This window comes from Panicum virgatum, chromosome 9N (assembly GCF_016808335.1).
Source record: "Panicum virgatum strain AP13 chromosome 9N, P.virgatum_v5, whole genome shotgun sequence".
NCBI classification, from domain to species: Eukaryota; Viridiplantae; Streptophyta; class Magnoliopsida; order Poales; family Poaceae; genus Panicum; species Panicum virgatum.
Genome location: NC_053153.1, coordinates 58,731,391 through 58,756,453, shown reverse-complemented (window position 1 = coordinate 58,756,453; position 25,063 = coordinate 58,731,391). Strand labels below are relative to the sequence as shown.

General features: G+C 46.3%; 3 protein-coding genes across 6 annotated transcripts; 1 reads left to right on the top strand and 2 right to left on the bottom strand.

Annotated features, from left to right (window-relative positions):
• Nucleotides 1–108: 108 nt before the first annotated feature.
• Nucleotides 109–1,346, top strand: LOC120691498. The gene is made up of 3 exons (XM_039974573.1): nucleotides 109–798; nucleotides 850–918; nucleotides 1,033–1,346. Exons 1-3 carry the CDS (start codon nucleotides 173–175, stop codon nucleotides 1,106–1,108), a joined length of 771 nt encoding a protein of 256 aa, XP_039830507.1. The 5' UTR covers nucleotides 109–172; the 3' UTR covers nucleotides 1,109–1,346.
• Nucleotides 1,347–2,119: 773 nt separating this feature from the next.
• LOC120691497 (PLASMODESMATA CALLOSE-BINDING PROTEIN 3-like) lies at nucleotides 2,120–6,674 on the bottom strand. The gene is made up of 4 exons (XM_039974572.1): nucleotides 6,291–6,674; nucleotides 5,761–5,994; nucleotides 5,600–5,633; nucleotides 2,120–2,711 (listed from the first exon to the last, which is right to left on the bottom strand). Exons 1-4 carry the CDS (start codon nucleotides 6,568–6,570, stop codon nucleotides 2,507–2,509), a joined length of 753 nt encoding a protein of 250 aa, XP_039830506.1. The 5' UTR covers nucleotides 6,571–6,674; the 3' UTR covers nucleotides 2,120–2,506.
• Nucleotides 6,675–11,909: 5,235 nt separating this feature from the next.
• Nucleotides 11,910–23,322, bottom strand: LOC120688367. 4 transcript variants are annotated; one of them, XM_039970665.1, is made up of 11 exons: nucleotides 18,814–19,923; nucleotides 18,675–18,724; nucleotides 18,472–18,577; nucleotides 18,323–18,381; nucleotides 15,369–16,724; nucleotides 14,651–14,762; nucleotides 14,372–14,512; nucleotides 13,065–13,169; nucleotides 12,818–12,893; nucleotides 12,425–12,497; nucleotides 11,947–12,337 (listed from the first exon to the last, which is right to left on the bottom strand). In XM_039970665.1, exons 1-5 carry the CDS (start codon nucleotides 18,943–18,945, stop codon nucleotides 16,664–16,666), a joined length of 408 nt encoding a protein of 135 aa, XP_039826599.1. In that variant the 5' UTR covers nucleotides 18,946–19,923; the 3' UTR covers nucleotides 11,947–12,337; nucleotides 12,425–12,497; nucleotides 12,818–12,893; nucleotides 13,065–13,169; nucleotides 14,372–14,512; nucleotides 14,651–14,762; nucleotides 15,369–16,663. The 4 variants fall into 4 exon arrangements, with proteins under 4 accessions (XP_039826598.1, XP_039826597.1, XP_039826599.1 ...); XM_039970664.1 differs by lacking the exons at nucleotides 12,818–12,893; nucleotides 13,065–13,169; nucleotides 14,372–14,512; nucleotides 14,651–14,762 and adding an exon at nucleotides 22,949–23,322 and having other exon boundaries at nucleotides 11,910–12,337; nucleotides 12,425–12,465; nucleotides 16,677–16,724; nucleotides 18,472–18,601; nucleotides 18,814–22,574; XM_039970663.1 differs by lacking the exons at nucleotides 12,818–12,893; nucleotides 13,065–13,169; nucleotides 14,372–14,512; nucleotides 14,651–14,762 and adding an exon at nucleotides 22,949–23,296 and having other exon boundaries at nucleotides 11,910–12,337; nucleotides 12,441–12,465; nucleotides 16,677–16,724; nucleotides 18,472–18,601; nucleotides 18,814–22,574.
• Nucleotides 23,323–25,063: the final 1,741 nt, after the last annotated feature.

Here is a 25,063-nt window from a genome sequence, read left to right as displayed (position 1 = left end):
TATAACATCATGAAGGCATCATCCACAAAATCAATGAAATGGATTGAGGACAATCACAAGAAGAACTCTAGCCATGAAGTTGACTAGTAAAGTCCTGCCACACATAATAAAGTCTCTCAATGCAAAGAGTAGAGGGCTGGTTGGATATTCAATCCACAAAGGTGTTGGTCACATGGCAGATATCAGTGGTGTTTATAGGGATTTGACACCTTGGAGACATACTGTTAATCTGGAACAAAGAACTTGCACATGTAAGAGATGGCAGCTCACTGGACTCCCATGTAATCATGCAATCAGTTTGATATGCTCTTATAGGGGTCTAGAGTTGGAGGATTATGTCGACAGCTGCTACTTTGTGTCAAAGTTCAAATCAGCATATGAAGGTTGGATGGAACCAATACCAGACAAGAGTATGTGGCCTCAAGTACAACTAGAATTCAAGCTGTGGCCTCCAGTACTCAAGAGGGCAGCAGGTAGACCAAGGAGTAGGAGAATAAAATCAGTTGCTGAGGGTGGTAGCAAGAAAAGAAAGAGATGCAAGAGATATGGTCAGTTGGGACATATGCAAAAAACTTGCAATGAGACAGTGTATGACTCAGATGATCCACCTCCTGCACAACCAAAACCAAACAGTAACAAAGCCAAGAAGGAGAAAGTAGCAGCCAGCACAAGCACACCTAAAAATAAGAGGACCAAGAAGGAGAAAGTAGTAGCCAGCACAAGCACACCTAAAAATAAGAGAACCAAGAAGGAGAAAGTAGCAACCAGCACAAGCACACCTAAAAATAAGAAGACCAAGAAGCAAGTGAACACAAAAGTAGGAGCCAGCCCAAGTACACTAGAGAAGCTGCTACATGCACCATCAACACCAACTAGCCCATTTGATCTAAACTGTAGTCCTGGAGCACTAACTAGGCGGTAAACATCCAGACTTTATTCTCCTACTCCTCCACTGCAATGCACCATCTATACCATTTTCTAATATCAATATCCAGACTTATGTTTTTCCCTAATCTTTGTTTTCTTTCACAGCCGAGCTAGGAGAATTGCAGTGGAGGAGGCTGAGGTGCATGGAACAATGGCACTTGACTATCTAATGAATGCCTGATGCGTGTGGTTGTTTGTTTGTAATTTTTAATGGCAATTAGATCCCTAAATGGACTTGTAATGGCACTGCAACTTGCATCACGAACTTGCATCCAGTCAACGTCTTTTGGCATGCCAAATTGATGTAATTTGGGACATGTTGTCTCCTCAAATATGTTGACTGGACTTGTAATGGCACTGCAACTTGCATCATGAACTTGCATCCTTACAATTATGATATGCTAGTCAATTATTGTACATATATTGTCTCCTCAAATATGTTGACCGGATGCTGTGGCTGCAAGACGGGGTAATGGCTTCAGAATGCTCTTTTAGACAACCAGGGGTATTTTAGTCTTTTTAGGGCCTGTTCTCTCTCCTTTCATATTGCAAATGACTAGTTTAATAGGAGCAATGTGCAGCGCACAAAATTTATAAGTCACGGTGGGCTGCAGACTATTTCAACAATGAGAGTGTGCAGCGCACAAAATAGTGTTTTCGCAGTGTCCTGTAGACAAAAAACCCTACAATATATGTACATGACCATATGAATGAACATATTCTGCGAGACAAGCAACCACCACCGTCAAGCAATAGAGAGAGATTTACAACAGAAAGAGACCTAAGGTCATCCAGAGACTGACAGACACCACCCTCATCCCAACTGATCCTGAAAGAGAGCCACTGGCTTCCTCTACATTTAGGCCTTGTTTTGTTGCAAAATTCAAAATTATAAAACTATCACATCGAAAAGGAATCTTACATGCATGGGGTATTAAATCTAGACGAAATAAAAAAACGAATTGCATAGTTTGCTTGTAAATTGCGAGACGAATCTAATGAGCCTAATTAGGCTGTGATTAGACACTAAATTCCTATAGTAATTGCTACAGTACATCTGTGTTAATGACGGATTAATTAGTCTTAATAAATTCGTCTCGTAGTTTATAGACGAGTTCTGTAATTAGTTTTATGATTAGTTTATATTTAATACTTTAAATGTGCAAAGATTCCATTTCAAAAATTTTACATCTGCAACTAACGAGGCCTTATATACAAGCAAATCACATAAACAAGGAGAGTACAAAACTCTTGATGTATGTGACCAAAGGAAAGGAACAAAAAAGACAATGGTCCTTGCAGGACAGCAGAGCCAGCCATCCCACCACCGCATAAAATCAAATCATACACCATCATGCTGAAAAGGCGCCAAAAATACACCCCAACCCAACCACCGATGCCACTAGGAAGGCTCAAGGCAGCTACAAGAAGAAGCAGCCACACGGGGTAGTGGGTTAGTGCTGAAACTGTAACCCTCCAACAACCAATTCCCATCCCATTCTTCCTTTCTTGATGTCGTTCAGAGAAGGAACTACTGGACACCAAAGGACGGAACTACTGAGAACGGAGGAGGGGGGAGCTAGTGCAGGGCTAGGAGCGAGAGGATGGCAGCGGCGAGGAAGGTGCCGGGGAGCAGGCCGGCCGCGGCGCTGTCCATGGTGCCCGCCGGCCCCAGGCCGCCGCTGCCCACCGCCGTGCCGTTGAACCCGGTGCCCACGCCGGGGCTCAGGGTGCCCGTCGACGTCGCGCCGCCAACGGTCGTGGTGCCCGTCGTCCCGGAAGCACTGCGCATCAGCAAAGCAGGAGGAAAAATACTTCAGGTCCCACTCCCAATAGAGAATTAATACGGAACCACCAATCCAGCAGCATGCATATGGTTGCGTTTATATTCATTCAGTTGCCAGTGTCTGATGATTTATGCGATGGGAGTTTGTTCCGTCTGAAAATAAATAAATAATAATAGCGCTCTTTTGTCTGCTGCATACTACGCACAAGACGCACGTGGGAGAAAGGCTGTCTGGGTCTAGCTCTTTTCTGTTCAGACGCAGCAATCAGCCTAATGGTGGAAAGTCAGTGCATTCTCTTTTACAGAGAATCACTAGTAGCTAGTATGACAAAACCACCAGCCAGGAAAAAGGGGTCCAGCATAAAGTAGTTGATTTGGATTGTAACAAACACGGCATCTTTTATGTTATTTCGAGTGATTTTGGTGATCGTATGACAATACAATCAATGGGACTAATGATTTTGTTAAGTGAACATTTCTAGACCCCAGGGATGAAGTAAAAAGGCTATACAAAGCAAAACACGAAAAAAAAACTCAAAGAAATGTTGAATTGGACGAGTTCTACTGAAATCAGGAGCACCGGAAGAACCGATGCCTATAACATCGGTGCATCCGATGGTTTTCAGAAGATCCGACGCCCTGACTTTGGCACATGTCTGTGCGTCTCTGGAGATCAAGTGAAGAAAGAATTGAAGCACCGAATGAACCGACGGTGTCAAGAGAGGCATCGGTGCATTCAATGTACTATGTTCCAGAGACGATGTCAAGCGTGCAGGAGCCACGCCTTCAGCACCGGTTGAACTGGTGGTGCATTGGAGCATAGCACCGGTGTAATGACGTCAGCAGGAGAGAAAGAGGTGCAACGGCTAGTTGAGTGCTGTGAGTGACCGGTTTAACCGACACCCAGTCATCGGTTAAACCGATGGTGCTGCAGACAGTGCGTCAGAAGCTCAACGACTACTTCAGGTCTTAGAGTGACCGGATGAACCGACACCACCCCATGCAGAGGCATCGGTTCATCCGATGGTATGCTGATTTCTGCTGACCGTTGGAGCAACGGCTACAAGACTTGGTGGCCTATATATACACCTCACCCCGGTCATTTTGAGTTTGCTGGAGTTGCTGGACATCCCACACACACACCCAAGAACACCTCCAAGCCATCCAAGAGCATAAAAGATCAAATCCTTATTCCTTAGCACAAGCTTTGTGAGTGTTAGTGCAAGGTTAGCTCTTGAGTGAGTAATCAAGCAAGGTTTAGATCATTATGCTGTGGTTCTATAGTGAACCATCTTTGTATCTTGGTGCGCCGGCCATCCTTGGAACTTTGGTAGCTCGCCGGCAAGTCAACGACCCTCCGGCTTGGTGTGGAGCGGCGTCGACGACATTGTGCGGGGGATAGAGACCCCTCCTTCGTGGGCAATCTCCCTTAGTGTTGATCGGGATCAAGGTGACCGTGATTGTGTTCATGGAAGAGACTTGATTGCCGGAAAGTGATACTCTCCGTGAGTGTTTCAACAACGTGGACGTAGGGGCGCCTTTATGGCAATCCGAACCACGGGATAAATCCTCGTGTCGAGAGTTCGCTTCCTCCCATCTCTTTTTTAAGCTTCCGCATTTTTTATTGCAACTTGTGTGTATTTACTTTCTTAGTGTAGTATCTTGAGAGCATCTCCAGCAGTTTGGCAAATCGAGTTGTCATCTTTGATTTTTGGCAAAAATATTAAAAATACTCCTCCAACAGTTTGGCAAAAGACTTGATAATTTTTAGCAACTTGGGAAAAACCAGCATCCAGCGCGTAAATATACGCGCGCGGCGCGCGGTTGGCATCGTAGTTTCTAGTCAGGTGGGAGGTTGAAAAAAGAAATAAATAACAGAGTAGGGTTCCTGATTTAAATTTTCAAGAGGTGGAAGGTCATAAATATAATTTTATTTCTCTCTCAGGGTTCCTGATGTATGTTAGATCTGGATTTGGCAAGTGAATTATGCCAAACTGTTGGAGATAAACTTTTTTTTACTTGGCATATCTTTTTAGAAGTTGGCAAAACACAAGATATGCCAAGTAAAATATGACAAACTCTTGGAGATGCTCTGATAGGATTGGCTATAGGTTGTAAAACTTTTTTGGAATGAGAGTTACACACTAAGGTGAACCGTAGTTGCACATCTAGATAGCTTGTTTTAATTTAAATTTTATGCAAATTAGTTGCAGCCATATGTTAAGGTTTTAATTGTGCCTAATTCAACCCCTCCCCCTCTTAAATTAGAGCACCCGATCGCTTTCATGGATTCCTGGTAAGCCAGGAAAATAAGTTTCTGTCGCTACTGGGTGTCGATAAAGCGTGTGCTCCGGTTCGAATTGATTGGGAGAGATTGGGGGAGCAGCTCGAGGGCAAAGCTAGCTGTTCAGATGTCGCAACAAACCAACCAATTGCCAAAACTTGTGAAGCAATGTCAGTCGGTCGGTGGGGAATGTGTGGTGAATGTGCGCGATTGGTATGCAGTCCATTGCAATGCAGACAAGAAGTAGACTCTAGCCAGCGCCGATTTCTGCCTGTTGCTGCTTGCAACCTTGATCTAGAGAATGCGGCGCAAACCATTCAGTTTAAGATTGCTGCATCTTGCTCCTATTATTAATCAGTAGTAGATTACATGCTAGTGTCGGTGAACCATGCATGATTAACAGGGCGGCTGAAATGTGTTAGGTGCTGGGCACACTGATTGACTAGGTTGTCTCTGAGAATCTGAAATTGACCACATTGCCTGGGTGGCAGCAGGGAGGGCATAATGAGCACAGCTTATTCTACTACAAGAATCTCCAAAGAACAGAAAAGAGCAAGTGCTATGGAGCTCTGGCGATGGAGGAGCAGAGGGCAATGTCGTACCTGGCAGTCGAAGGGAAAGTGCACCCGGAGAAACCTGCAAAAAAAAAGAAAAAGGAAAAAAAAGGCCCATCAGAATGGTGTTCGTTCATTTGTTAGTGACAGAGATGAGATGAGACGAAAAAAACTCTGCGTAGATCAGAGACGAGGGAGCGAGCACGTACTGGGGTCGGTGGTGGAGATGGCGGCGGCGCCGCCGAAGTCGCAGGTGGCGCCCTTGGCCTTGTTGTTCTGGTAGTAGCTGTTGGCGGCCCAGGAGCAGTGCGCGGCGACGGTGTTGGGGTTGTAGCAGCCGCCGCCCTGTAGGATCGACGAGCAGTCCGCGCCGTCCCCGCACGAGAAGTCGATCACCTTCTGCTGCGCCGTCGTCGGCTGGTCCGGCCGGCACACGCAGAACTCTGCCATGGCCAAGGAATGGACAGAACGCGCGCGTCAGGGGAAGACAATGAGGACAGAAGAGGGATTTTATTGGGACTTGGGGACATGATCCATGGAGCAACAAAAAAAGCCTTTTCGGTTCTAGTATCTTGAATATAGGAATGAAAAAGGAAAAGAAGCTCCCACAAATAAATCCGACACCTAAAACTACACTAGGAAAAAGCGGCGGAGATGTCTCCCTGCACCCTGATGAAAACAAAAGAAAAGGAAAAGGGAAGGGAGAGAAAGAGAGAGAATTCGTGGTGGTGGTGCGTACCTGAAGCAGCGAGCGTGGAGGACAAGAGGAGCACGGCGGCCGCCAGCGCCAACGCCGTCGCCATCGCGCAGCCCACCGGAGATGAAGAAGAAGAACAGAGCAAGAAAGAAACGAGCTCAGATGTCGCAAGCTTGCTCCTCACTGGGGGAAGAAGAGGAGCGAAGGACGAGCTGGTGGCCAGTTCCTTTCGGATCCTAGATGGAAGCTGGAGCGTTCCTTGCGAGCCAGCGAGTTCAATCACGAGGGGAGGGGTGCCCGTGCAGCTCTGTAGCCTGTACATGCGCCGCCTAGTTTTAGTTATAGACTGGGGGAAGGGGAAGGGCACCAGCAGCGGCGCAAGGGCAGGCTGGCTGGTGAGCCGTGTGGGTACAGGACAAGGGCGCGCGGCTCTGTCCTTGTTCGCTGCGCCGGCTACTTCCATCCATCAGAAGAAATTCAGAATCTTGTGTTCTTCTTTACTGCTTCCTCAAGTTAAACCATCCGGTTCTGACAGGATCTGGATTCTTTTTTTTAAACTGATGCTTCTCCTGCTCCAGTATTTGCTCATGTTGTAGATCCTCAGCGGCAGGTTCGGCCTCAACAGTCGAATCGGATCCTTGCTTCCAACTAGTATGAGAGTTCAATTTCTATTCGTTCTTTTTTCAAAAAAAAAGTTCTATTTCTATCCCTCCTCTTTATTCTTTGAACAAAAAGATCCCCACGGCTAGGCTAAGACCAACATTGATTTTTTTTTTGTCAAAAGGAAATGAAATCTCCGTCGCTGAAAATTTTTAGAACTTTGGAATCTGTACGTGGAATTTGCTTGGCAAGCAAGACCGAAAGTGCTCCTCTGCATCTTTTCTGAGCTGTCGTCCATCTTGCAGTACCAAAGTTCGTGCAGCCAAACTCCGCCTACACACAAAAGGAGAAAAAGAAAAAGAAAACGAAAACGAAAACCTGCAGGTTGCCCAAGTTTCACCTCGTGCCGGTTTAAAAAGGAGTTCCTAACTGCTGGAAAAATTTCCATAGCCAAACAAATGACGATCAAATTTGGTCAAATGGCCAAACCAATTAAAGTGATGCAACCTTTATCAATTATCCATGTAGGCAACTAGTCATCAAACCAATCCACAAAGTTTAGTTTATCACTTTAGTGCTTTTAGAACATCAAAACGCACGAGTTCAGCGAGCCAAATACAAAGCTGGTTTGCAAATTGGGCCCGTCATGCCTCACACCGGGTTGGTTTGGTGCTGCAAACCTGAACTCGTGCTCGTCATGCCTCACACCGCCACCGGTGTGTGTTCTTGGAAGTCTAGCAAACCATACCAGCAAATTCAACTAGCCACTTTGATTTCACGGCTCCAAGAAGCAACCAAAGAAAACACCTAGCTTAGGCATGTTCAATAGTAGCATGTATAAATTACACTTTGAAGACAGCGTAGCTTATGTTGCACAAGTACAAACGAGATAAAAAAGGTCAAATATCATGAATCATGTAACTAAAATGTTTCTATTTGCAAATAATAGTGGTGGCTACTAGAACCGTTTGCATTGGCTTCGAAGATGTATTTTTGTCCCTAAAAAAAAAAAGAAGATGTATTTTTGAATGAGACATGTCCGGATACAATTGCATAAGCAGAGGAAGTATTATTTAGACGAACTCCCTAATAATGAGATCTCGGATAAGGCTTATGATGGATGTGCAGTGGGTATGCTAACACACTCGTATAGTCATATCTTAAGTAGGGCTTACATGGGACTAGACGAGCGACCCGTTATAAATGCATCGAATGATCTAATAAACAATAGCTCCTTCCATCCCAAATTATTAGTTATTTTGACTTTTCTAAATTTATAGACTTTACTACACAACTACATACGTATTATGTCTAGGTGCATAACAAATTATATGAATCTACGAAAGCCAAAACAACTAATAACTTAAGACAGAGGGACTGAAGTAGATATCTGATCCTATTTATATTTTTATTTATATTTACATAAAGAACTTTATAATTGTGGTGACCACAAAAGAAGAGAGAGAGAGAAACTCATGAGAAGGTATTTCTATTTTACAACCGGTGGTAGCTGTGGGGTAAGGTGAAATCAGATACTTTATGCTAGCTGGCTGGTAGGGGCAAAACCAAGTACAAAGAAGTAGGTGCAGCTGCACCCCCAAAAATAAAAATCAGTTGCTGCATCTAAACTTTAGCCTTATAAGCACCTCCCCAGCCTAATATTCTGCACCCAGATTGGCAGCTCAGCCATAGCTTTGTCGCACCCCTTCCATTTTACCCTACCTTCGCCAGTGGCTGGCTCGATGCTGGTGAGGCCGTGAGGGTACCGAATGAGTGAGTGGTATTTTTTTTTGATCAAACGTACATGTATTAGACTAAAAGATACGGTACAGGTAACGGTACAAATATAGATACATTTTGGCAGGATACAGAGGACACCTACACCACCAAACAAATTGCACAAAGGTCCACAAAAAAATGAGAAAATACAACTAGGTCCCTAGAACCTCTGTGCTCCAGATTCCGCCGTCGTCGAACAGCAGCCGCCGCCGGAATCGATCTCCTCGAACCTATGGCCAGCCGGAACCCCATCGCTATGAAGCTTTTGAAACAGACTGCAAAGAACAACCGCCACCAAGGACGATCTGAAGCCACCGCGAGAAGACCATCGGCCAGGGACGCACCCCGAGCCCCGGTGGCCGTGGAAGCAGATCCGCCGTCGACGACCCGAGCCGCCGCAGGAAGACTGGACCCGCTCCACCCTCCTGACCTCCACCAACCCCGAAGCATCCCCTCTATCCACCAAGCGAACGGACAACGACTCACCTCCAACGCAGGACAACGAGCCGCCGGCGAACTTCCCTGGAACAGCAACTCCACCACGGGAGCACCACCTCCACAGACCCACCAGTGGCGCCGGAGAGAAACGCCGCAGGGACGGGGACGAGTCCGCGAGGACTTATTCCAAAGCGCCGCCGTCTCGCCACCGACGCCAAGAACCCAAGCTCCACCGGCCACTACCGGCACGCAAACCCTAGCTCCGCCACCAAGCAACGGCGACGAGCAAAACCTAACCCTAGGAGGACAACTACCTAAGCTATATACATCCGCACGACGATTCCGTGACCCATCCCCCTCTCCGGAGCTGTAGCGGCCGCCGGAGAGGGAGAAGGCTGCCGGAATCGCCGCCGGAAACGGCGATCCCCCCTTTTCCTTCCCTCTCAACTGTAGCAAGGGGAAAAGTCGGGAAGAGTCGAGACAATGTACTATTCTGCTAAATGAATGAGTGAGTGTTAGCTACTACACAACAAGGGCACGCTACTGTGTAGTCTGTGCTTGTTTGGTGATCCGTCAGAATCTGCTTCCTCAAGTTACCAATAACTTGGGCAGGCAGACGCAGAGCTAGATGAGACAGTCATTTGGTTCTGACAGGATCTGTCCTCTTTTAACTAATGCAGCTGCTCCAGTACTTGCTCTGTTCTTGATCCTCAGCAGCAGGAAGCAGGCTCGGCTCGATCAGCCTCAACGGTCGAGTCGGATCCTCGTGGTTGTGGACAAATGGAAGGCGACGACCGTCTCCTTTCTTTTTTTGAACGGGAACGACCGTCTCCTTTCACACAGCGACGACCGTTCTTTCGCGCATTATTATTATTATTTATTTATTTTGCCAGACACCTCCATTTGCTAATGTTGTTTTTTTAGAAAAAAGGATAAATCTCGGTCATTGAAAGCTCGCAGTACTTTAGAAAAGCACTGCATGCACAAAAGCCTATAAATACTTATCCAGAGAAAATTAACATTCTTGTTGGGGAAGATGAAGACTCTCGATCCTTAGCGTGGATCGGGCTCCGAGAGGGAGGCTGAATGAGAGCCTTAAAAAAAATCTTCGACCTACTATGTCCTGAAATTAACCTGGTACACATCTCTTCCAAGCGTCAAATTGACACAAGCCAACTTATGACGAGCTCATCATAGGAACAGTTAGGAAAGCTCAACGTAAATCTAATGCGAAGATTAACCAGAATGCCACAAACACGACACAAAAGCAGAAGCCAATGTAAAGCGATTACCAAGACTTCACTTAGACTTGACCAAGCATGCAAAGATCTAATAAAGATTAGCACCTCTCAAAACCAAACGAAGCTAAGCTTGTCCAAAATGCCGAACAAACTAAAAAGATTATAACTAATTACTCCTAAAGAGTCCTGTTAACTAAGCATGCAAAGGTCCAAAAAAATTTAGCAAGATCAAGTACTAATTAAACACAAAATAATTAAGCATGCAGTATATTAATCAACATTATAGAGAACAACACCAACAAACTAATATAAACAGTAGATCAGGAATTAATTGATAAGTGCAAGGAGAGAAAAATGCAAAGCGAGAGCCATTGGCCAGCTCACAGCTGGGCTCCTCCCAGACCTGACGCTTGGCTTGCTGTCATGCCTTGGGGCCGCACTGCCTGTACGCTCATGCCTTGGGCCGCACGGTGGCCAATCCCATGCTGGGCTTCTTGCTCTGGCCTGCTGGCCAAGCAGCTGCCTGGGCCGCGTGTGGCTGCCTGGCGCTGTTGGGCTGATGGCCTTGTGTTGGGCCGCGCGCCCCACCTGTGCCGAGTCCGCCCGGAAAACCTATACACCCGGAAGTTTCTTATCAAACTTCCACTTTAAAATTGGTGCTAGAGTTAAATCGGACAACTAACTTCCACTTTAAAATTGGTGCTAGAGTTAAATCGGACAACTGAGATTCATGCGAGTGGGAAGAGGGGTGAGCCGTTATGAACAGTAGATGACAGGTGTTAGGATGACATTGGCTGGCGGGTGGGAAGGTTTAAATTGATTTGCAATCTTCAAACACATTTTTCTCTCAAATCATGACTCCGTTTTCGATTCCGTTTCGACCAATATGCTGTTTAGAATTAATGCAACAAAACAAGATCTCATATGTATATATTTTACTTACTTTTATTACCTAAAAAATCAACATTTGAAATGTATTACTTCAACATTTTGTGGATACCTATTCAACATTTTGCGTATATTGTTTCAACATTTCAAGTTTAAGTGTTGAACTTGTTTTTTTAGAATGTTGAATTAGTTTATGTAAAATGTTGTATTTAATCTTTCAAAATGTTGAATATATAAGAAATCAGAAACAAAAAAGTAATTACAAATAATGTATTGCTCATGAATATTAGGAAACAAAAGCAGAAAAGAACATTCTGCTGGGCTGGATAATAAGTGAGAATCATTGCATATCCAACAACTTGACCTGCGGGGGGTAAGACAGCCCCCGGGTATTGCATTAAGAGAAGACCTTCTCACGCAGGTCAAGAAAACCCCCGAACCCCTGCCCCATCCTTACACAGCGGCACCGTAGCCCATGTGAGACGACCACGACCGGGGCCGGGCCTTAGACCTGTGCTTTGGCCATGGGACAGACGAGGGGATTTTTTTAACCTCAGCCTGAAATTCGCTCCCACGGGGAGTCGAACCCAGGACCTGAGGAGTGCCGCTGGGTTCCTCTAACCATCTCAGGTGGAGGCCCTTTGGCATTGCATATCCAACAACACATAAGGGAAAAACCGTGATAATGTGATTGATTGGATGAGACCGTGAAAGCAAATATATGGGCCTCCTCCTGGGCCGACTGCAGGCCGTGCGATGATGAAGCTTCCCATTGCACGGAAGATGTATAGGGATGCCCGAGTCCGCCCCGCCTGGCTGCGTGGGCCGTCAGCGCGCACGGCACGCGGCAACCTCAAACTGTCTCTCAGCAAGCACAACCTCAGCAATCAATAGTACTAGCTACTTGGAAAAGAAAAAGCAAACCATGTAGCTGGAGAAATTGTATTACAAAGAGGTTTCTTTTCCCATCAGGATGCACAACAGCAGTGCTTGGAGGGTTTAGGAAAATTTTCACATTTAATCGATTTGGATTTCATCGATGAACTTATCGATTGCCCATGCTTGGAGACGTTGATAGCTGGATATGGCTGAACACCACCGTATAGAGGAGAACTGAGAAGTGCAGCTTGGACATATGGGAGCCTGAGAAGCAGCCCTCTCATCAGTCCAAGGTCTAAATAAAGTAATACACATATGCATGTCTGTTCAAGAGCGTGAAATAAAGTTTACCACAGATTAACATCACCTTTTATTCTTGCTAACTTCACGAACTAGTGCATGACGCGTGCTATCGCACGCGGACCTGGAAAACAGACATCATTTTGTGGAACAATCTAGGCATCAACCCGATTATTAGAAGCGTGGTTAACAGATCGAGCAGGTAATGGTGGCAGGAGACATGCTATGTGCAAAAAGAATTGGAAGAGCATAGTAAATAAGAAATTAAGCATGGGCGTTCAATGGTGTTGATGCGCTTGGTTGGGGACTGGGCGTTGCGTTTTGCGGCTCTTCCAATGCTTGGAGTTCCTTGCCGAGATGGGAGGTGGTGGATCAACGAGGTGGTGGAGGAGACAAACAGGAACCTGGAGTGGGGGAAGAAGCACAGTAGCCTTAGGGACTTACTTGTAATTCTTGATTTTTCCAGGGGTCTGTTTGTAATGTGGGGGGATGTATTGTGCTGCTGTTTAATACATCTTCCCTTTCGAAAAAAAAGAAAGAAAGAAAAGAAATTAAACATGAAGTACAGAATCATTCTAAGGTAGTTTTATCTGTCACATTTTACAATACTAAGAGAACAACGAAAATAAAGGGATTAGCTGGCCGCATTGGATGTACAGAAAACAGGTTCAATCATAAATCGCACGCGGACCTGTGAGAGATGCGTCAGTTTTTGAAATGATCTAGGCATCAAGCTGTCTACGACAAGCGTTGTATAGAGTCAAATGATGTAAGAATGGCAGAGTAGATTTATTGTCTGCAAAGGTAACAGGAAGAGCAGGTTAAATAAAAAACAAAGCATATTTTTTGAAAAGGATCAAACCTCTACATCAGTTTATCTGCGATGGGCATTCTGGATGTGTGTTCCACATCAGTAGCAATGAGTAGGTCACAAACCATGTAATTGAAAGAGCATAATATTACAGTTTACTAAATAGATAAGATGCTAGATTGCTTCATCGGCGATAGTAACCTACATAGGTTATAGTAGCATTTGGGTGCTTGGCAAAACACTGGAGGCAGCTTCAATTCCTGTTGGCTAAAGAAGCCGCAAAGGAATATGTATGCCAGAAGTGAGTTCTTATAGTAAGTCTTAGGAGGCTGTAGTTCTTATAATGAAATGACTTTGCCTGTTGCAGTTAATGGGTGAGATATGTAGTTCAAAACAATTACATGTCGGTAGAAACTGGAAATGTAAAATTGGAAGGCATGCTAAGGTGCCATTAACGAAGCAATGATAATTACTTCATATCAATATTATTTAGACAGAGGTGCTATAAATATTAAATCTTCATACTGTTTTTAAGAGATGCCTAACCTGGATATATTTGACCAAGAAGAGCTATGTCCCAACTCCCAAGGAAAGGTATGTACTTTATACTTTTCCCCTGAGGAGCTAGTTCCTTATTGTGTCGCAAAAGTTCTGATGTATTTTTATTTAAACAGGTTGTTTCATAAAGCAGCAGTTTTAATATATCTTTAACGATTTAGTTGTGAGCAAAAACATGAACTGGCATAGTAAGTAGTAATACACAGGAGCACCAGAATAAAGTAAAGAGTCATTTACATATGTGAAAAGCTTAGTCAGGTACGCCTCCCTAGTCCCTAGCCTTGACGTATGGCTCTGAAGCAGAGTATAGCGTCCACATTCGAATAAGAGCTTGGCAAGATTGATAAGGACATTTTTTTTCTTTGTTTTCATACCTGAGCCAGGCGCTGTTGTGAAAGGACTATTTTTTTTTCTATGTGTTCATACTTGGATCAGGGAGGCGGCGTACCCAATATTTTTTTCTATACTTGGATGGACCCAATATTTTTCTATATGGTCATACTGTTTGTCTATATGTTTTTCTTCTATGTGTTCATACTTGGATAGACCCAATATTTTTTCAGAGGATAAGGAAATAAGTAGTAGCAGTTAATGGTCCTAGCATAATGCATGGAGTAAGCGAAACTTACCGAGGCAAAGGTGCTGCATATATACTCTAGTTAGCAGGGTTGAGGCAATATAAATGTTGTTTTCTGGGCATCACTGCTTTGTGATGCGGAAATGAGGGTTTCTGCTTCCTTAATGGTGATAAGCTTGGCATGATGCGGTGCCTGCGAAGGTAAGGTAAACAGATTTAAGATTTTAATAGTGTAGCCCACATTTGGGGTTGAAATCACAGTTTGAGTGATGGCTATTAGGAGACATGCTGATGTGAATGAAATTATGCTAATAATCTGAAAGAATCGCACCAAGATGTGTTCCTTTATTCACCTCAGCAGCACCACTCTAGTATCTCTTCCGTCACTTTCAGAGCTTCAGCCCCAACCACCAGAGCATCTCTGTGAACTTCCTACTGAAGATCTGCCCAGAAAACAATGAAAGATGAGGCTAAACAAATGGTCTTGGTCGGAGATCAAGTTATCTTCTTTTCAAAGCACACATTGTTTCTTGCCCTCCAAAGAGCCCAACAGACCGCAGCTAATCCAACCATATGGTATTTTCCTCCCTGACCCATGAACCTCTGAGCAAAGACCCAGAACTGATCCACCGAGCAGGGTTTGCAGTTAACACCCACAACCAGGGCCACAATGCTCCGGGCATATTTGGCTAGGGAGCATTCTAAGAACAAATGACTAACAGTATCATTGTCAGATAAAACTTGGCAAGTAGCACTCCCATGCCATTTCCTCCTTAACAGGTTGTCCTTAGTTAAGATGTAATTTTGCTGGGCTAACCAAACATTTTTTTTTGTTTATCTTCAGAGGTAGATTAGCTTTCCACAGTATTTCATTAGGCCTGTTAATGACTGAACTGGACAGATGTGAATAAACAGGTTTTACAGGGAAGGCAAATGCATACATTAAATTTAATTCCTAGCTTAGAATCAATGGTATAAAATATAAGCAAGGAAAGGTATAGTTCTTAACTGTATTTGCAACTTTGGAATGGGTGGTTTGTATTGTTTACCTGCAACTGTAGTGTTGTTGTTGCAGACACCGTCAACCACAGCAAACGTAGCAAGCAAATTGTAATGTATCTCTGAGAAAACAGATGAGGACTGGAATCATACAAATCTCAATTCAGCCCGCACCAAAGGAGGCACAATGAGGAGAAACATCAGATCGAGATTAAAATCAAAGGAAGAAACAAATCAAATCCGAAGGCACGACCATGTATTCAAAAGGTAAATCAAGCTAATAACCATATATGCATAGGTATATTGTACAGCTAAGTTGCAAAAGCTGCAGGCAAGAAGATAAGAAAGAAGAGGGGAGAGGAAAGCAAGCAGCGACAGTATCACCAGATTAATTAGAAAAGTACAAAACCAGTCTAAATGTGAAGACTCCGTGAAAAAGAAAAGAACATGAGCAGAAGCAAAATTGAAAGGACGAAAACTTGATCTGATCTTGAGCCTCCAATGATACGAGCGTGAAGTACACATTGTCGAGCGCCGGAATCAATGTTGGAGCTACAGAGGAGCAGCCAACTGAACGGAGAAACAAATCACAGAGAAGTGAAAGAAGAAGCAAAGGAGAAAGCGATAGTAGTAGAAAAGAAGAGGGAGAGGGATCCCCGGCCCACTGGCCACTGCAGTCGTCGGCCACGCACGGCGTGGAGGCGGCAGCTGCAGAGGGCAATGGTGTGTAGGAGAACGCGGGTGCAGCCGCGGCAGAGGGGCGGCCGAGGCACGGAATTACCTGCAGCCCGCGCATCACGGCGGCGGCGGCGCACAGGGAGAATAGACCTAGCTCGTGGGCGTCGTGTCCCAGGCCACGCCCTCGCCGGTCGCCGCGGAGGGGAAGCGGTGGCGCGACGGCAGACACCATCGGGTTCGCGCGTGGGTAGAGCACAGCGGCCACCTCGTCAGGCGTCGGCGTTCTTGACGGCGACGGCGGCGACGCTCGTGTCCGCCGGCCTCTGCGAGGGATGGAGCGGATCGGGCCGGTGGGCGGGCGGCGGAGGAGAACGTGCGCGACAGTGGGCGGATCCGCGAGGGATGGAGCAGATCTTGTTAGGCAGCGGCCGCGGGGCCGGCTCTTGTGAGGCTCCGGCCGCGGGGCACGGCGGCCGCCGGAGGCCGCAACCGGCGCGCGTGAGGGCGGCGGCCGGAGGACGCAGCCGTTTCGCGGAAGGTGCGGTGGGAAAGGTGAGACCGAAGGCTGGTACAGAAACACACATCCACACCGTAAAAATGAGATCGAACGTTGTAATTTTTTTTGGACGACGTGGACGGCCTCCCCTTACGCCGTGGGAACCAACTTTCATCTATAGAAATAGCTGAAGGACCCCTTAACGCCATCCAAGCTTTCTCCAAGGGATGATCTGAAAAGCAAAACAAATACAATAACAAATGTGGGAGTGAGAGAACATGTCAGGTAACCAACTTCAAGGCCAGAGGGACTAAAGTTAACAGAAGAAAATCCATACACTGGTAATAACAATTACAACTTAGATATCTTATGAGTCCAAGGTTAGAGTTTTTTCCGAAAACATAACAGAATGAATGATAAAAAAAATCTCAAATGTAAATGCATTACTGCAAATAAGCGCCCCTTAGAATACTATCCTTTTGATGGCATGGTTTTCTAGCAATAAAATGATTTCTGTTTCCTCTCCCATGAGCTTTCACATAATACTAGTTCAGTAAGTAGCAAATATAAGAACGACAGGGCCATGTTGAACAAAGTGATCTTCTGCATTGTGCAGCAGTTCAGTAGGTGTAAACACTAATAATTGGCTTATTGGGTGAGCTTAAACATCAATTATGCGGAAACAATTGTGAGGACCATTAGATCTTGGGGATCAAAGTGATCTTCTCAGCTATTCTAAATATTAGAAAATAACAGAGCCTGAGCTTGATTGAGTCAAGTACTCCCTACAAGTTTTGTTAAGAACAATTACCCAAGAATATTGATACGCTAGCACCTGAACTAGCGTATTGGTTCCTTAAGGAAATAAATGCTTAACGCCATGCTTTATAATAGTTCATATAAATTTATCTTATGGTAAAATGTACAAAAAAATAAACTAATGAAGGGCAATAATCCAGTTCTCTTCTTAGCCAGCAGGGTTTAGTTATGTATACAAAGCTAAGTCAACTGGCTGATGTGTATTCCTCACCTTTTCAGTGGTCAAGGGTGCAGCTACTAAATGAAAATATACCAACGCAAACTGGAACCCAAATGGAACCAACAGGTCATTGTTGACAGTCAGTCAGGCAACCAACACTGTAGGATGTATCAAGATGGTGGTTAATCACCAAATTGAACGCAGCAACACCTCAATATTTAGACTGAAATAATAGTGATAGCTGAGTGGGCAACAGGACTGAACCTTTGTTCTACTGCAGTCTGAAGTTCATGAAGGTTGTGTAACTTAGATGATGTGCAATTGGGCAGACTAGCATAATGGTTTGCTTGGTAGGAATAACATTGAACGAACACTAAAAGATGCTGATATGCTCACCTATGACCACATCTATTTACCCCCTTCATACCGTATAGTTACAGACAGAGTGCAGTGAACATAATTAATTAGGCTGGCATATGAGGTATTGCATCATCAACCTTGTAGTTTAATTGCTCACAGCACTCCCGAGATTTACAGAGTTATAAGAAATCAGTAATTGAAGACTGCTCAAAGTACACTTATATAAGGAATCAGTATATGAACCTTTTCAGAAGTCCAAATCCTCTCTAACTTCTTCCCAATATCTTAAAATAATTCAACTCTGTTCATTGTCAGGCTGTTTTAGTTATGTTTAGAAATCTAAACAATCATGGGAGGAATAGTATTACTATCATTCCTTTCATTCTACACGTGAATCCACAGAGTTAGTCTTCATCAGTCGAATACAACGCACATCCAATTCAAAACCGAAAAACACAACGAACAAATCCAGATGTTTCAGTGATTCTTACTTGTGCATGCAGTACTTGTATTCCTGGCCGCGGACATAATCCAGCTCCCCTTCTTCAAGCTGCACAACAAACCCAGGCAAAAATCAGCAACAAAAGCACCTACTACAAACAGCAGCCTCGGAAACGCGCATACAGACGCCACCACTCACCGGGTCGCCGCCGTAGATGAGGTCGTAGCACTCCGGGGAGAGGCAGCGCAGCACGCAGTTCTCCTTCTCCGTTGGCGAGGACCTGCACACCCATCCCCACAGCCCGCTGCGGCGCAGCCGTGAGAGGAAACTGTCAGACTAACACAGGAACATCGCGTCAAATGCGTCCGACTAAACAGAAAGGGGGAACGAACAGCACGTACTTCTCGACGTCGGTGTAGCAGGCCTCCTTCTTCTGCCGGATCTCGTTGTCCTGCACCAGGAAGTTCCGCAAGCACGATGAGACGGATGCAGGAAGGGCTGGAAGAGGCGTCAGCGGGGAAAGAGGAGAGGGAGACGCACGGAGATGGGGCGGCGAGAGGATTTGGCGGCGGCGGACGCGAAGAGGAGAGCGAGGGTGAGGAGGAGACAGTAGGCGGCGGGTGATCGCCGTGGACTCCGGTGGGACGGATGCGGCGGCCGCCGGGAGTACATGGCGCGGGGGTGGATCCGGTCCGCCGGCGGGTGTTGTGATGCTGCTTGCCTCGAAGCCGATCGAATGTGGTAGCGGAGAAAGGGAAACAACTCATTTGAGTCGCTACCGTTACATCTAAGAGAGAAAAAAAGAGATCGAACCAATTTAAAATCATATTGAATGAGGTTTAGGCTTGCGTCAGAATCCTTTGCTTTGCTTGCAAAAAATCAGTGCTCATGAACTTCGTTGCGGCGAAGGCTTTAAACAAAACAAACCATGAAACTTCCAGGAGAAATAAGGATATTTTGTTTAAACACGTCAATGTACAGACAAGCTGGAAGACTTTACATTTGTCCACACTCCACAATCATGTTTCTGCATCCTTTCCTCTGCCTTTCATAAAAACTGCCGCAAGTTCTTCTACACGATGAGTCGATGACCCATGTTGGCATAATGACAAAGTGACTAGTGAGAAACAGTCTATAACACTTCTGCTGTTAGCCTATTACTGTAAACTCTGGACGCCACCACTACAAACAAAGCCAGCCAGGACAGATACTTTTCCCCAGCAGCTTTGAGCAGCAAAATTTGTGCTCACCAGACTGCGATTGCCATTGACGTTCAGGCAACAGGACCACAAAAATTCACTATCGCTATGCAGTTACTTTGGCCTGAGATGGATGGTCATACGGTTCTGACTAAACCTGGGTTTAGTGGTTCTGCTGATCACGAGTAATAGTGCTGCTATCACGAGTAATCCTTTTAACAGCAATGGAACAGCAGGCTCAGCCCCTCGGCAAGAAGTCCATTCTGGAATAATAGGCTGGACACTGATTGAAGCGAATCTCTGATCCCCTTTATCTTCCCTATAGAATGGTAAGAATGGAATTATTCAATAGCTTTACCATAAAAGCACATTCAAGTTCTACAGAACGAGGGCAATGCAGATAAGCTAGGCATGTGAAACACATACATATATGTCTGTTGGCATTAAATAGCAAAATTTTAAGTTTTAAAACAAGCAATTAAAGGTTTTAGGATGGCGTCTCCTTCCGTTCCGTCATCCGGTGGTGTGCAGATTACGCGATGTCCGGTGCTTTTCAATGGCACCAATTATTGTGATTGGGTTCCTCGTTTCCGATGGCACATGCGTGGTCTTCGTCTTTGGGAGTTCATTACTGGTGATATACCCTGCCCATCTCCTCCTGTTGTTCATGTCAAGCCTACTATTCCTGATAAGGCTTCTGATGATGTGAAGACAAAGATGCTTAATGATTATGATGCCAGTATGGAGTCCTATGTGTCTCAGTTTGCTGCATACAGGGCATGGTTGGATGAGGATGCTCGTGCTGCCCTTGAGCGCACTGGCACATGGGATCTTGTTCCTATTCCCGCACATGTCCGTCCTATCACTTGTAAGTGGGTTTACAAGGTTAAGACCCGCTCTGATGGTTCTCTTGAGCGCTACAAAACTCGTCTTGTAGCGCGTGGTTTTCAGCAAGAGTATGGTCGGGACTATGATGAGACTTTTGCACATGTGGCTCATATGACCACGGTTCGCACTCTCCTTGCTGTGGCTTCTGTTCGTGAGTGGTCTATATCTCAGCTTGATGTGAAAAATGTCTTTCTTAACGGTAAACTCCGTGAGGAAGTGTATATGCAGCCACCACCTGGGTATTCGGTCTCTGAGGGTATGGTTTGTCGTCTTCGCCGCTCATTTTATGGCCTCAAGCAAGCTCCTCGTGCTTGGTTTCAATGATTTGCCTCTGTGGTCACTGCTGCTGGCTTTTCTGCCAGTACTCATGATCCTGCGCTCTTCGCTCACACTTCCTCTCGTGGTCGGACTCTTCTCCTTCTTTATGTTGATGACATGATCATCATAGGAGATGACCCTCAGTTTATTGCCTTTGTGAAGGCACGTCTCAGTGAGCAGTTTCTTATGTCTGATCTAGGTCCTCTCCGTTACTTTCTTGGGATCGAGGTTTCTTCCACACCTCAGGGTTTTTATCTGTCTCAAGGAAAGTACATTCAGGATCTTCTTGATCGTGCTTCTCTCACTGACCATCGTATTGTAGAGACTCCCATGGAACTTAATGTTCATCTTCGTGCCACTAATGGGGTGCTTCTTGCATATCCCACTCGTCATCGTCATATTGTTGGGAGTCTTGTCTATTTTGGTGTTACTCATCCTGACATCTCATATGCTGTACATATCCTGAATTAGTTTGTGTCTGCTCCCACTCAGCTTCACTATAGTCATCTCCTTCGTGTTCTACGTTATCTTCGTGGGACCATATCTCGTCGCTTGTTCTTTCCGCGCTCCAGCTCTTTACAGCTTCAAGCATATTCTGATGCTATTTGGGCTAGTGATTCCTCTGATCGTCGATCTCTTTCTGCTTACTGTGTTTTTCTTGGTGGTTCTCTCATTGCTTGGAAGACTAAGAAGCAACTAGCAGTTTCTCGTTCGAGTGCAGAGGCTGAGTTGCGAGCTTTGGCTTTTGTGACAGCAGAGGTTACTTGGCTGCGGTGGTTGCTTGAGGATTTTGGTGTTTCTATTTCTAGGCCGACTCCTCTTTTGTCTGACAGTACAGGTGCCATCAGCATTGCTCGTGATCCGGTGAAGCATGAGCTTACTAAACACATTGGTGTTGATGCTTCATATACACGAGCACATGTACATGATGATGTTATTACTCTTCAGTATATGCCTTCAGAGTTTCAGTTGGCACATTTCTTTACGAAGACACAGACCAGAGTTCAGCACAGGTTCTATCTCTCCAAACTCAGTGTCGTTGATCCACCTTGAGTTTGAGGGGGGGTGTTAGATGTATATGTGTATCTTGTAGTTTCCCCATTGTATAAGGGGTTTTGTGCATATTTCTTAATACCTGTACATGTATATATTCGGGCCTAGAGCCCTCATGATGAATACAAGTGCTATTCATAACATGAATCACATACAAGGACGGTCTCCGATAGCATTCGAACATCAAAGTTTTTAACTGTTCTACTCATGTATACTCTGTAGAAATAGCCAAGTTAACTGGCAGACATTCTGAGCACACCAGTTAGAGGCTTAAGGTCCATTATGATCCCGGGATAGTTTTGAGAAAACCACTTGCCTCTGATAGCATTCAACCATCAAAGTTTTTATGTGTTCTACTCATATATACTCTGCAAAAATAGCCAAATTAACTGGTAGACATTATAACTACTTTGCAAGATCCTAGGATAGTTATGAGAAACCAGTTCTTCAAGAGTTTCACAGGCAACTTTTTAGATGGAGTTTCAGCTATATCAGATAAAGGCAAAAAGAATAATAGGAAGCGCTCGGGGATCATATTATATTACTCCAGAAGACTAGGGGAAAATAGATAAGGTCGTAAGAAAACAAAATTGCTAGTGTGAAACTAGTACCACGAGACTAGCATCCTAATGTTCTTTCATAATGGCGACAGAGAAGAGTTGCGGTGGGTAGAATCACAAGATCCATAGAAATAACCACATTTTGGTAGAATAATCTAATATGTGGCCCCAATCGCCTTCAGGACTTTTAGCTGATGCAGACGGCAGAAGATACCTCATATGCAGCACTTATCTCCTTGAACTTTTCTTCAGCCCCAGGGCTCTTGTTCATATCAGGATGATACTACAACAGAAAGCAAACCAAGAAAGTATGTTGAAGGTCTCTAGCCACGGCATTAACTAGATATGCGAAAATCTTAGATACCAACACATCAATGATTTCATATAACGTCTCAATAGAATAACAGATGATCAGCCAACACCGTTTATCCCAAAACAAAGTATAAAAAGCATATCTTATGAATTATGATACCCTCCCGCATCGGGATCGAACATCGAAGAATTATGCAGATGGATCAAATCAACAGCATCATTATATTTCGTCACATCGACATAGATAGGCAAAACTGAACGTCTGAACTATCCACACTATCGCAACGTTACAACGTAACCAATCTAACGCAATGGGAGGGGAAACGGAAGGGAAGAGAGCGGAACCTTGCGGGCGAGGGTCCGGTAGGCGGCCTTAACCTCCTGCAGCGTGGCATCGCGGCGGATGTTCAGCGTGGCGTAGTAGTCCTTCTTCTCTCCGCGCCCGGCCGCAGTCGATCCCCTCCCGAATGCGGCGGGGAGACGGGTCCGAGCGCGGGCATGGCGGGGGAGGCGGAGCCGAAAGTGGAGCTAGGGATATGGAAGCCGGCGTGGTCTGGCGGAAGGAGCAGGGGAGGAGCCTAGGCGTCGGGTTTGGATTTGCGGGGAGGAAGAGCGCGGTGGCGGACATGGGAATGGGATGGGATTGGGACTTGGGAGGCCCCTGTTAGCTGTTTGGCAGGCTTCAGCCCGGCGTGCAGCTCCGCTCCTTGTCTCGTATCAGGCGCGCCAGGCACTGCATCCGCTCGCACTCGGCCGCACCAGCGCGTCCGCCACAGACGATGCCGCAGTGGCCAGCCACCGTTTGCCGAGTCCCGCTCCCGCATACGATTCGCACTCGCCGCCGACGAGCTGCATCCCCGGACGGCTCGAACTCACCCTCCCCGACAGCAACGCCACCCAGCCGCCACGCCCGTTCCGTTCGTGCGCTTGCAGCTGCAGGGAGCAAGGGGCCGACCACGAGCAGAGGCGGCCATCACGCAAACGGCGTGTTCCGAGGCAAATACCCGACTCCGAATCGCCATTCGCCAATGGTGCACTCCTACTGCCGGTACCGCGAGTCGGAACTCGGAATTGTTTTCCGAGTCGAAGAAGGATGTCCGGCCACGACTATAAATCTGATCGTCGGGCGTCGATTCCTCATCCATCTCCTCCGCTCCCCCTGTTGATCATCCACCGACTCCATCCGTTCAAGCAAAGCAGCAGCAGCACGAGAGCTCGCAGGATGGATCATCGTCTTCCCCGCGGCGTTCCGGCGGTTCGTCTCTCCAGCCGCCTGCAGCTGGCCACCACCTTCGGCGCAGAGCCAGCGCCGTCGTCGCGCCGCGGCTCGACAGGACCGCCCCCGGCGATGACCGCCGACGTGCGAGTCGTCATCCGCAGGCACTTCCCGGTCGTCGGCCCCGGCGGCGGCACCCGGATCGCCGAGAAGGTCGCCCAGGACATCGCCCTCCGGAGGCGCCCGTCGCGCAGACTGCGCTTGCCGGAGAGCGTGGGGCGAGCCCTCGCGGACGAGGTGCTCCCGCTGGTGGCGCACCCGTTCGACCGCGGCGCCGTGGCCGCGGCCCGGGATGAGATTTGCGCGCACGTGGCGGCCGCCTGCGACGACCAGCGCATCGTCCGCGGCGGCGCGTGCGTCCTTGTCCTGATCGACACCTTCGCCTGCCCCGTGGTGTTCCACCCTCCTCCTCGCAAGCCAGCGCCGCAGCGTGTCGTCTGTGCGCCGGGAAACCTCGTCGCCGCGACTGCAACCCAGAGCATGGATTTGGAGATCAAGGTGCCGACGAAGAAGCCGAATGCATACGGCGCAATCGGGGACCGGCGGCCGAAGCTGGTGGTGGAGGAGGCGCCGAAACTTGAAGGGTTCGGCACCATGGCAGGATGGACTGACAGCTTCTCCGTCTTTCAATCATGAAGAAGAACCAGTACTACGTTTGGATTTGCGAAGAGGAATCTGAAGTGTCAGGTCTGGTTCTAGTGATGTAGTCAGATTGTTCATAGGCAGGATACACTCAGGCAGTTCCGCAGTTTATAGGCGTAGTGGAACGACACTGCCGCTAGTGCCCCGTGCAGGAAACTTTGAAGGATCTACTACTAAAGAAACATGAACCTGTTTTTTTACCTTTAGAATCTTTTTGGTTACCCTTTTCCACGGATATGTATTTCTTCTGGATATGAATGTAGAATGGTCGAGTTTGTACGTTGAATTGAAAAGACAGAGTAGCTTCGACGAGATGTATCTCCTATCTATGCAAATTCAGTTTTGCAAAATACTAGTTCTTTGTCTTGCATGTGCTTGTAACTGCCAACCAGCTTCTGTCCTTAAATCTTAGTCATCACAAGTCGTATCATTTGCGATTGGCTGATGGGGATCTTGCTTTTCACCGAAAATCTGGCAATACTGCTGATCTTGGCGTGGCAACCAGAAAACTTAGACAAGAACTAGCGTGACTGATGGCCTGC

What these genes read in the sequence shown, in the direction of transcription:
- LOC120688367 (XM_039970664.1), bottom strand. Translation starts at nt 18,945, where the DNA reads ATGTACTCCCGGCGGCCGCCGCATCCGTCCCACCGGAGTCCACGGCGA. An exon ending in CCTCTCGCCGCCCCATCTCC is followed by an intron (nt 18,725 to 18,813) that starts GTGCGTCTCCCT and finishes TTCCTGGTGCAG; the next exon opens with GACAACGAGATCCGGCAGAA. An exon ending in TCATCTACGGCGGCGACCCG is followed by an intron (nt 18,382 to 18,471) that starts GTGAGTGGTGGC and finishes TTTGTTGTGCAG; the next exon opens with CTTGAAGAAGGGGAGCTGGA.
- LOC120691497 (XM_039974572.1), bottom strand. Translation starts at nt 6,570, where the DNA reads ATGTACAGGCTACAGAGCTGCACGGGCACCCCTCCCCTCGTGATTGAA. An exon ending in CTCCACGCTCGCTGCTTCAG is followed by an intron (nt 5,995 to 6,290) that starts GTACGCACCACC and finishes TGGCCATGGCAG; the next exon opens with AGTTCTGCGTGTGCCGGCCG. An exon ending in ACTTTCCCTTCGACTGCCAG is followed by an intron (nt 2,712 to 5,599) that starts GTACGACATTGC and finishes GCTGATGCGCAG; the next exon opens with TGCTTCCGGGACGACGGGCA.
- LOC120691498 (XM_039974573.1), top strand. Translation starts at nt 173, where the DNA reads ATGGCAGATATCAGTGGTGTTTATAGGGATTTGACACCTTGGAGACAT. An exon ending in CCTAAAAATAAGAAGACCAA is followed by an intron (nt 799 to 849) that starts GAAGCAAGTGAA and finishes ACTAGAGAAGCT; the next exon opens with GCTACATGCACCATCAACAC. An exon ending in CCTGGAGCACTAACTAGGCG is followed by an intron (nt 919 to 1,032) that starts GTAAACATCCAG and finishes TTTCTTTCACAG; the next exon opens with CCGAGCTAGGAGAATTGCAG.